General features: G+C 50.1%; 1 protein-coding gene across 2 annotated transcripts; it reads right to left on the bottom strand.

The window, feature by feature from the left end:
* Positions 1 to 508: 508 nt before the first annotated feature.
* On the bottom strand, positions 509 to 10,745 carry Kcne1 (potassium voltage-gated channel subfamily E regulatory subunit 1). Of its 2 annotated transcripts, none has more exons than XM_032899375.1 (2): positions 10,722 to 10,745; positions 509 to 1,070 (listed from the first exon to the last, which is right to left on the bottom strand). In XM_032899375.1, exon 2 carries the CDS (start codon positions 1,029 to 1,031, stop codon positions 639 to 641), a length of 393 nt encoding a protein of 130 aa, XP_032755266.1. In that variant the 5' UTR covers positions 1,032 to 1,070; positions 10,722 to 10,745; the 3' UTR covers positions 509 to 638. The 2 variants fall into 2 exon arrangements, with proteins under 2 accessions (XP_032755266.1, XP_032755267.1); XM_032899376.1 differs by lacking the exon at positions 10,722 to 10,745 and adding an exon at positions 10,170 to 10,233.
* Between the last annotated feature and the right edge of the window lie 381 nt (positions 10,746 to 11,126).

The following is an 11,126-nucleotide window of genomic DNA, read 5'->3' as shown; positions in this document are numbered from 1 at the left end:
GGATGGAGAGCACACCCCTCCCAGGACAGGGAGGATGGAGAGCACACCCCTCCCAGGACAGGGAGGATGGAGAGCACACCCCTCTCAGGACAGGGAGGATGGAGAGCACACCCCTCTCAGGACAGGGAGGACAAAGAGCACACCCCTTCCAGGACAGGGAGGATGGAGAGCACACCCCTCCCAGGGACAGGGAGGATGGAGAGCACACCCCTCCCAGGACAGGGAGGATGGAGAGCACACCCTTCCCAGGGACAGGGAGGATGGAGAGCACATTCTTCCTGGGACAGGGAGGATGGAGAGCACACACTTCTCATTTCAAACCTGCTTACAAATTGGACTCATCATGTTCACATCTCCCATCAGAACTTAGTCAGGTGACACTGCTAATGTCGAGAGATTTGGGGGGAAACTCAGCTTGAATTCTCAGAAGCCACATTGTCTGGGACGCTGCTAGATTTACAAAGACAAGGACAGGTGCTGCAGAATAAATTGATTACTACAGAAAGAATGCAATGTCAGAAAACTGGTGTTATTAACTCACCCCTTATAAAAACTCAAGGGTACCCCTACAATAAAGACTGGCAGGCATGTGACTAGAAAGACCCACTTATCACTTGTCTATTAATTAACTATGGAGTTCATGACAGTGGCTTCAGTTCAGGAAGGTGTGTGGCAGGTTGTTCTACGGCCGCCTGGTTTTCAATGACATAGCAAGCTCTGAAGCTCTCCAGAACGCGGGCCTGGAAGAGGGCCTTGCCTTTCTCCTGCCAGGCGTCCGACTCGATGTACACGTTGAAAGGGTCATGCGAGTGTTCCAGCTTCTTGGATCGGATGTAACTCAGCATGATGCCCAGGGTGAAGAAGCCGAAGAAACCCAGCACCATGAGGATATAGAGAGCCTCCAGCTTGCTGTCATCTCGGAGCTGGGATCTACGAGCCAAGTCCGCCGACATATTGCCGCCTGGCTCATCTGTTTCCTGCCACAGCGAGGCCAGAAAAGGCAGAACAGTTGTGGAATTGGACAGGGCCATCCTGGGGTTTCACGGTTTCCCTGATGTGGAGCAAAACTCCTGAAATGAAAACGCAATTTGGAATCAAAAAGCGTGATTGGCTACCTCTCACCCCACCCACGCACGTGACGGGGAGGAACTGACATCCTCCCACAGCGTGTACTGCCAGGAGCCTCACTGACCTGTCAATCAATTGGTAACATGATCCCTTTAGTTCTGATCATCGCTCTGGCAGGCGGCCATTGGATGAGTTTCAGCGACATAGCTTACTTCATATTACTATGTAGTGTGTCAATAACGATACGGAGCCGTGTAACTCACTGGCTCTCTTCCCTCTTCCCATCACCACTGACTTTATGGCCCAGTAGTATCGCCTCTTGGATGGCCATTCCCTTACACTCAACCCCTGTCAAACTCTCATTTCTCTCTCTGCTCACTCCCCCTCCAGAAAAAATCTATGGTGGCCACTCACTCCATAAACAAAGCAGATGACCCTGCAAACAGCTCAGTGGGTGGGAGTGCTGGTTAAACCTAGGCCAGATAACCTCAGTTCCTTCCTTGCCACCACAAGGTGGAAGGAGAGAACTGATTCCTGGCACTGTCCTCTGACTGCCACATGTAAGTCTCCCTCCCAACCCGCCAACATATACATACATATGAACAAACACAAAATAAATCAATGTAATTTTAAAACGTTTAAAAGATAAAAATAGCACCAGAAAAGCAGAGGCAGGAAGATCCCTGTGAGTTTGGGTCTACAGAATGAGATCCAAACAAGCCAGGGCTACATAGTAAGATCCCGTCTTTCTATATTTATAAAATAAGCAAAAGAGAAACAGCCTCATTTTGGTTCTGTCCACTTGAAAATGACTCATACATCCACACAGCACTTCTTGGTGGCTGCTGCAGTGAATCTCCCCCATAGATTCATGGAACTGAGCACTGGGTCTGTAGCACTGTTGCAGGACGCTGTAGAACTTTTAGGTGACTGCTTGGTGAAGGAAACAGCACTTGGGGAGGGTTTTGAATGCTTACAGATTTGCCCACTTCCGGTTCACTGTCCGTTTCCTGTATGCAAATGAAGATGTGATCTCTCAGCTTCCTGTTCCGGCTGCCAGCCGCCACGCCTCCCCCGCCATTATGGACTCTCGCTCTGGAACTGTAAGTCGGAGAAACTCTTTCTTCCATTGGCCATTTGTGCTCGCCGCATTTATCACAGACAGGGAACTACCGTGGTTTCCATAACCACTCAGCGGGAGCCACTGTCAGGGCACCTTTGGACGGAATGTGCAATGGGTGGTTGCTACCGTGGGATTGTGTCCCCAAAAGCCCACATGGTGGAAAGCTGGCTCTCAGTGTAACAGTGTTGGGCAAGAAGACTACTGGAAGGTGATTGTGTCACAAGGATGTTGCCCCCTGTGAATAGATGAATCCGTGTGTTACTGATAGAGGGGCTTTATTGTCCAGTCATTCATTCATAGATATAATGGGGTTATCCTTGGCTAACTTGCTCTGTCCTGCCACGTTGTGGTGTAGGATGAGGTGCTCTACCAGATACAGAACACGTGACCACACCACACCGTTGGATGTCTTCAGAACTGTGACACAAATAAAGGATTATTCCTCATAAACTGCAGGCGTGGTCCCTGGATTTGTGAGAGAACGGGCTGGGGGGTAGGGTGGTCTGTTTCTCCGTGGACATCTCTCTAGGGGCAGCTGGGTTCACGGAGTGGAAGCGTATGCTATAGTGTAGCACCCCTTGGAAGGTGCGCTGAAGTTCCAACACTCCAATCTGAGGACCTAGTAGGTATGCCCATGTGCTACCCTTCCTTCTCTGATCACCCCCTCCAGTGAATCACTGGCGGGCCCCTGAAGAACACATCGCTCCTTTCTCTTCTGAAAGCCCAGGCTTGGGCACTGTGGGAAGTGTCTCAGAGTAACTGTAGGATTCTGTCAGATATTTTCTGGATCCTAAGAACCCTACCCAGCTGACCATCAGATCACTGATGAGGGAAAACTTCTATTCCTTTCAGGTGGATGTGGGGTAAATACCACCTTACAGCCCTCTCTCCTGTTTGGAGGCAGAAGCTTAGAGATGTATAGTTCAACTCAAAAACTTAAGAGTTTGCCAGACTTGAGGTGGTCCAACCTCATCTCCTAAGAGTCTCCTGGCTGCTAAGTAGAGTATGCCCATGAGGTACCCTTAGTGACTTTTGTAGCTAGAGGCAAAGGCATGTTTGGGACACAGTGAAAAGGAAGTCTAACATACACCAGGACAATAGCATGGGGACTGTGACATTGACCACATCATCCCTGGGGCAATCATCAACGCCAAAACTCCCAGCCCTCTCTAGGTTAGACCTATAACTATTTCTTTGTAGAACTGTCTTAATTTAAAGATGAACCTGAGGGGCTGGAGAGATGGCTCAGTGGTTACAAGCATTGGATACTCCTCCAGAGGACCCAAGTTCAGTTCCCAGCAGCCCCATGGCAGCTCACACATCCAGCTTCACCTTCGCACTGCAGGCAATACAGCAGTGTGCATAAAGTAAGAATAAATCATTTTTAAAGATGAACCTAAACCCAGCAGGTGAAGATACTTTGAGTTTTCTAAGGCCTCCTGGCTCTACACACAGTTGACATGTTAGTGGCCTCTCTTCTGTCTCCTCATGCCAGCCTCGCCCTGGTGATCACGCCTGCTCCTTCATACACATGGCCTTGACCTCAGCTCTCCTGTCTCAGCAGCAGAGCCATGGGTCACTGCTCATAAAGTTTTCCCATTAGCCATTCCCAGGCCGCTCTGACTCCAAACCCCAGCTGCATCCCGTCAGCACCCTGCCTGTGCCTTTCAATATTGGAGCAAATCCCACCACGGCAGTCCCAAGTGAGGGCCTTCCTTTGTCCCTTGTTACCTTCAGAAGGAAATAGCCTGCCCAGAGCATGGCTGTGGGTGGGCTCTGAATGTGAGGATCCCAGCTCCATTCCTCTGTTGCTGTCGCCGTCCCCAGTCGCCATGTTCCAGTCTTTCTGGCCCTTCATTGAACTTTCCACTTGTCCTCATGTCTTCGCATATTTCCGGTTCAGACCGGCTCCACAATGGTGCTGCTCATGCTTGGCCGATGAAACCCCTTAGTAGGGCAGCTCACACTTTTGTTCCCGAGACCTTCTTTGGCACACAGGGCTGGGTTAGTGTCATTCTGATGGATTGATGTTGCCAACTTCGTCCCAGTCAAGATCTTTAGACTCCAACCCTACTCAACTGAGCTGTGCCTGGTCCACAACAGCACAAGACCTACCCAGGAACCTTTATTGAGCTGATATCATCAAAACTTTATATTGTCCCACAAACGGGGCCTGGCTCTCTAAAACCTGCTTATTTTAATTAACAGAGGCCATTGAACTCGCCTCAGAGCGTCAGGTACCACCCAAACCCCCTCTTAAAGGAGCAGAACGTGCTCAGACTTTGGCCTCCCCACCTCTCACTTTGGATTCGGCCCTGTAACTTCATGGACACACGATCTAAGACATGCTCCTCAGCTTCTCCTGGCTGTGTCCTTTCCTCTTTGTAGAACAGGAGGACCCAACACCGACATTTCCTAGCTGTTTGATCACTGAGCAAGCAGGGAACACGGTTGACATTTGCTGGTCCTGAGTACGGGTACGGCTGGTTGGTCTTGACTGTCCACCTGACAGGGCTGAGAGACACCGGGAACGTTGGTAAGGCCCTCCTCTGGGTGTGTCTGTGTGCATCTCCAGAGGTGATTAGATCATGTATGCTTTGACTTAATCAATGGTTTGCTCCATAAGTGGATTCAGAATTTGAACAGACTAACAGGAGGCGTTGGAACTGCCGAGGATAAAGCCCAGTTGAAGAACGTGCGTCACTGTTGCCTTCGAAGGGTCTTTCTGGGTACTCCATGCCACTTGCTGGCTGCAGGCTGAGGTGAGCAGGTCTGTTTTAACTGTGCACTGCTCTGCCTCTGCCTCACTGTGGCCCAAGTAACAATGGATCAAACCCTCTGAAATCTGAGCCAAAATAAATCCTTCCAGAATCGTCGTCGTGAGAATCGTCGTTGTCGTCTTAGGCATTTGTCTCACAAAATGGCTGACGCCAGGAGGTTGCTGGGTTTTCTGAGATCATTGGGTCTTCCATCCCACGTTGCCTCCAAGAATCTGGGTCTTTAGGGTTAGGTCTAATTTCACCATGGTTGGTACCATGGCTCTCTTTGGATGTTCTAGAGAGAACTGTTGTGACGGAGAAATGAAGCTTATCTTCTGATCGTCAGCCTCTTGAGTATGTTAGGGGTGAGAAGGGTGGAAGGCACACCATACTTCCGAATCCTCAACAAAGTCGAAATCTAGCCCCATTCTGAGGCAGGAGTTGTCTGGAAACTCATCAAAAGCTCAGAGCACAGCGACCTCTCTCAAAGTGACTGGAGCCACTAAGGGAGGCTCGGGCCCAGAGAAGAGCAGGCCCGAGCTGATGGTATCATTTTATTTCCAAAGGAAATAAACCAGCTAGCAACCCCGCCACCATTCACTACCGGGGAGTTCTTATGACCAGTGACTGTGTGGGGGACTGCAGGCAACACTGGGGGAAACATATGTTAATTGGTCTAGAATCAATAACTCCACACAGGAAACTAATTTCAGAGTCAATTCTGTATTTAATTTATACTTCAGGGTTTACTAAAAAGACCTATTACTTAAAACCAGATGGAAATTTCTGTGGCCAGAAGAAACAGACCCAAACATCTGTTTCAACTCCCACCCCACCCCCGGCCAACACCGCCCTCCCTCTCCTTCTTAAGGTCACAGTGTGGCTTGCCTGAGAAGCACCTGGTGAACTGCTCCATCTGGGCCTTCTGCGCTCCTAAGACTTAGGCGCAGACTGGGACTTTGCATGTCAAATGCCTTCCGAGTTCCAGAGCCACCCTGGGCACCAGGGTCACTAGCTATGGGAAATTCTGGGGCACTCAGGAAATAAAGATGCTGGCATCCTACCCCTGAGATGGTAATGTTAATTGGTCTAGAATCAGTGCCGTTCTTGGTTCCTATCTTGACACAGGACTTTTAAAAAACTCCCCGCTATGGTTTAAATGTGTCCCCAAAGCCTTGCTAGAAAGATTTCTCAATGCAATAGTGCTGAGAGATGGGACCTTTAAATGGTGATTAGAATGCGTCCCAGGCCCGTCAACCCCCTCCCTCCCTTGCCCTCCACCATGGGATGGCACGAAAAGATGGCTTCTACTAGGAGTGAATTGCTGACCTTGGACTTCAGGACAGTAAGAGGGAATTTTTCTCTTGAGAGTGTCTCCTGTAGTCCATGCTGGCCTTGAACTCACTATGTATTGAGGGTGACCTTGAAAGCCTAAAGGTCTTCCTCCACCTTCCCAGGGCTGGGATTCCAGATTTTGTCACCAGGCCTAGTTTATGCTACAGGAGGATAGGACGCAGGGCCTGGAGCACTGATGAAGCACACTATCGAATGAGCTATACTCCCGGCCAGAAATGACCTCCTTATGCATTGTTTAGCCTGGGTATTTTTGTCCCAAACAGACCTCTGTACTCCCAACTGGCACAACTTGCAGTCAGGTTGGAGGCATCTGGGCTGCGCACTGGACAATTAGCAAACAGACTGAGTTAATGGTCTAAGACACAAATCCCGGCTTCGTGACCGAATCTTCACGCTGTCTTTGTTTTCCAGATCTCTCTTGGTCTTGCATGTTCCTCCAGAACGGCTCACCTCTACCTGTTCACGTTAACTCACCCTGGCACCTTAAATCATGATTAACTTTATGTTAGGCTTGGTCACCTCCCTTTCAAATTACCACTCCCCACCTTTATGGAAACCGTTTTGTCCTTTATAGCTATTTATAGCTAATGCATTGCTTTGCCTTTCCAATGCTCTCCGTACCCTGCAAACCCCGCAGGTCATTGTGTATTTCGTATCCTGAGGACTCCAAATAGAGTTAGTCAGTGGCCTTGTGACGGTCCTGGTAGGAACGACACAGGATTCAATCTGCACACCATTAGGGAGCTTACGTCAGTCTCCAAGTTCACTGCCGTTACAATGTCAAAGTACCCACAGCACAGCGGCCCCAGTGTCAGACTGTCGGACTGAGTGGGTGTGGAGATCCAGTCATTTTAATTTACAGAGAACTGGGCCCCACAGTACTGCGATGAGTGACCCAAGGTTATCTCTCTTGGCAAAACCCACGAGACTTAATCTTTTAGCTACAGGCTCCCCTTTTACTAGGACAGAGAAGGGAGTTCCCAGGACCTTGTACAGAGGAGACAGACTCCTTAGACTCAAAGGGACTGGGGAACCAACCACTTCTCAGCTACATTTGGGTCTCACATGTGAGGACTGGCTTCTTCCCTAAACATCCCCTAAGCTATTAGAAGGTGGCCCCATCCTTAGGACTCCACAGACAGCTCTGCCCCGGGAGCCATGGCACTGGGTCGCTGATACTGGAACAGCCCAGTTGCAGACATAACCAACCTGGGGCTCCGCTTGGATTAGACAGTCTCACACTGGTACTGGCTGGAATCTCTGCAAGCTTCTGAAGACTCTTGGGTTTGAAGCAGGGGCATTGTCGCTAGTTAGAATAGTGCACACATGGTTTTTCCTTGAAAGCTCAAACCCACAGCTTCAGGTCGCTGCAAGTCACTCAGGACATGGGGCTCTGGGAGGCTGGGTGGAACTGAATTATCTGCAAGTATGACCCCTGGTGCACCCTTCTGCATTCCTGCCCCCACCCCATGTGCTCTTGCTATGTCACCAGACTGATAACAGTCTGGAAGTTTCCGGAACAGAGGCTTTTCCAACGCTGGCACCATTCTGAGGACGTGGCGGCTTGCTCACGTGTCAGGGCTTTCTCTAGGTTTAAGTTCCAAAACAGGAGTGATGGGAGTCACAGCCAGAGCTGCAGACTGTTTCCTGCCCCACTAGGGTTTGGATGAACCAGACAGCGCCCCCCTAGTTAGTCATTCCTTATCTCAGTGGAGTGGGGTACATTCTTGTCCCTAGTGACAAAAGAGCACTTGTTAAGCAAGATGGGGGCAGAGTCACAGAAGCATTTGGCCTTGTGTATTTTAAGAAGCAGGATGAGTGTGAAGGCCGGATCTGGGTGACCGTGACCTTGGCTGAGCCTAGAATTTACACCGGTTGACCTGGGAAGCAACTGTCTATTGTCTATGTGGGTTGCTGCCTCTGAGTCTGGTCCAATTTCCCTGGCTTCCAGACCTTCCCACGTGAGACAGACAAGGAGGCTGGGGTGTGAGGACTGGAAAGGGCAAACACGATATTCTCAGAAGATGCAGGGAGGAGAGTTTTGGGTAAAGAACAAATGACAGCTGAGGTATTAGAGTGAGAAGGCAGGAACTGTACTCAGTAAATCAGGTAAAGCCAGACAGCCTCAGCTCCCCCGTCTAAAAGCTCGGGGTGGTGAACTTACCCCGACTGCATGTTGTACACACCACAGGGTTGAACGCAACATCGCATAACCCTGCCATGACCTTTGCCCCTGCTCTCTACAAGGGCATGTGTGGGTTATCTCTATGCTATAGGTCCTTCAAAGGCTAGACGGAATGGTAAACCTGGAGAATGGTAACCTCGTGGTGCTAATTCTCCAACAGCAGGAGAAGGGTTTGCTGTGTAAAGGGAAGGGGCTCCAAGTGTTTAGCCATCGAGGAAGCGAATCCCTGAGAACGTTCACCCATTCTTAGTGGCCTGTGGGATCGTTATGTGGAAACCTCTGGCAAAGCAGTATGTTTTCCTGTTAGAATTTATAGGTTTTTATCTTTATAATTTATTGCATGATAGAATTTGTTTTATCTACAAGGCTCTCCACCTTATCTCTAAAAAGATTTAATCGATCATTAATGCAGTGTACTTTTGCCCGGCACCTTCCCTCTCCGGAATGCTTACCCTACAGTCCTTCTCCCTTGTGTGTTTTGTATCTAGTGCAGTTTTCTTAATTACTGTGCTTGCGGTGGGATGTTCATCTTCCCACCGAGAGGTGAGCTTTCTAAGTGGGATTTCTGCATGCGCTGCTTTTCCTTCTGCCCAGAGCAGCTGGAGCTGCATCTGGTGGGACTGCAGTAATCATTCACAGAAGCAGGGGTGCATGCCTGAGTGCACCGATGCCTCCGCCTTCCATCCGACTCCCAGACTCCCAGAATGAGAGACCACACAGGCAGCCGCTCACACACACACACACACACACACACACACACACACACACACACAAACACACACGGCATATGCAAATCTCTCTGAGGTCCCTCAAGTGCTCATATTTTTAGAAATGATTCCTAATCCACTATCAAAGGCAAGGTCCACAGGGTGATGTCAGGACCGTTTCCTTGGGAACTTGGGATACCTTCCTTATTTGCTGGGGTTTGGCCTCAGTCAAATTCACATTGTATCCAAGAACCAGAGCAGCAGGTGAACTTAGCAAAGGCCCCATGGTGGAGCACAAATGGCAGCTAGAATTGGTTACAATCTTCCTCTGTGGGGGTGGATGTTACTTCTTGTGCTGAAATGAGCTATCAGTCCACACAGAGGCAGTCAGGTGGGGATGCATTAGACACCCAAAGAGCCCGCCCTCCCCTAATTGTTCTTTCTCTCAGGGGAGTGCAGTAGGGATCAGGGGTTAGGGATTAACACCATAGCTGTTACCTCACTTTCTTCTAGAAACTTCCCATTCCCTCATTACTGCCACCATGATCGGGTATCAACCCTGTTCCCCATGTCCTGTGCCTTTCCCACCTCAAAAAGGCCACAACCCAAAAACCTTCCTGATCAAAATAATTTAATAAATAATTAAATGATAAAAATAAAGTCAGGCTCTTTGTGGCTGGTGGGCTTCAAGTATTGCTAAATTGGGAGTGGGGAATCTCTTTGAGGCTGAGGACCTCAAATGAAATTAATTTTCATTTGATGTTTTTAAATATTCAACACAATTTTCCGAGAACGCCAATGAGTTAATAATAAAAACAAAATATTTTCCTGTGACTTTCCTGTAAGTGAAGACAGGGGGGCTGGCTAGGAGTTAAATCCATGGTCCCAGTATACAGTATGCCTGTATGCCCAGTCTGGTCCTAGCCTAGCGGGGTACCTGTCCTAGAGACAGGAGCCCCTCCCTGACTTACCTGGGTCTAGAAGCCAAGGGAGCCTGGTGTGCAGCGGGATCCTTGGAGCCCGTGTTGGGGTCTAGGACTGACAGACAAGACTGACAGACAATCCCAGAGGCACCTAAGCAATGCAGCTTTGGATGGGCGGAGCCTCAGAGCCCTGGGGCTTCCAGCAGGCTGGGCTTGGCTCAGTCAGCCCAGGTCTCCGAGGTTACCCAACCCACCCTGCACCCCCACCCTGCATGCTGCATGCCTCACCCAGCCCCAAGGGCAGGAAGCACTTTGACTCCAGCCGGTGGGCTTAGGGCTGGCAGACAGTCTGTGGGAGAATAAAGAGGACAGACAGACTGGGGCAGCACTGGACAAACACCTTGTTAAATAGTTCCAAACACGGTCAGAGATGGTTCAGAACTTCTCCAGCTCCCTTTGTCTTCACATCCTGCTGGACCCCTGTGGCCCCGCAGCTATTCAGCAAGGCTATATTGAGCTGTTACTTACTGCGCGCCTGGACCTGCTGGACCCCTGTGGCCCCGCAGCTATTCAGCAAGGCTATATTGAGCTGTTACTTACTGCGCGCCTGGACCTGGATGGACGGTGCAGAGATGGCTAACAGTCGGGGCTCTGCTTCGGGCAGTCAGTTGCTGGAGGAACTCCAGCCCTGGCGCCACCTCCGAAGTTCTTAGGCAAGTATGAACCGCCTTTCTCTCCCAGCAGGAGCAAGCGCTGGTGTGGCCCAGGTGACTTCCTGGTCAGTTTCATAGCGTTGCCCACCCGCTTGACAGGTGTGAGTCAGCAGGGGCAGTTCTGGTGAAAGGGCTCCGTCAGCCTAGTAGATAAGATACAGAGACAGGCTTCTGAGCTACAGCTAAAAGACACAGCCAAGGGTCACTGCCGCCCTCCCCCCATCCCCCTCACCATGGTAGTCCTCATCTGGTCACTTCTAAGGACCACGCCCCTGTGTGCTTCTGGGGGTAA

This window comes from Rattus rattus, chromosome 4, assembly GCF_011064425.1.
Source record: "Rattus rattus isolate New Zealand chromosome 4, Rrattus_CSIRO_v1, whole genome shotgun sequence".
NCBI classification, from domain to species: Eukaryota; Metazoa; Chordata; class Mammalia; order Rodentia; family Muridae; genus Rattus; species Rattus rattus.
This window is presented reverse-complemented; position numbering and strand designations above follow the sequence as displayed.

Excerpts from the sequence above, each read along its gene's own strand:
- Kcne1 (XM_032899375.1), bottom strand. The coding sequence starts at position 1,031 with ATGGCCCTGTCCAATTCCACAACTGTTCTGCCTTTTCTGGCCTCGCTG.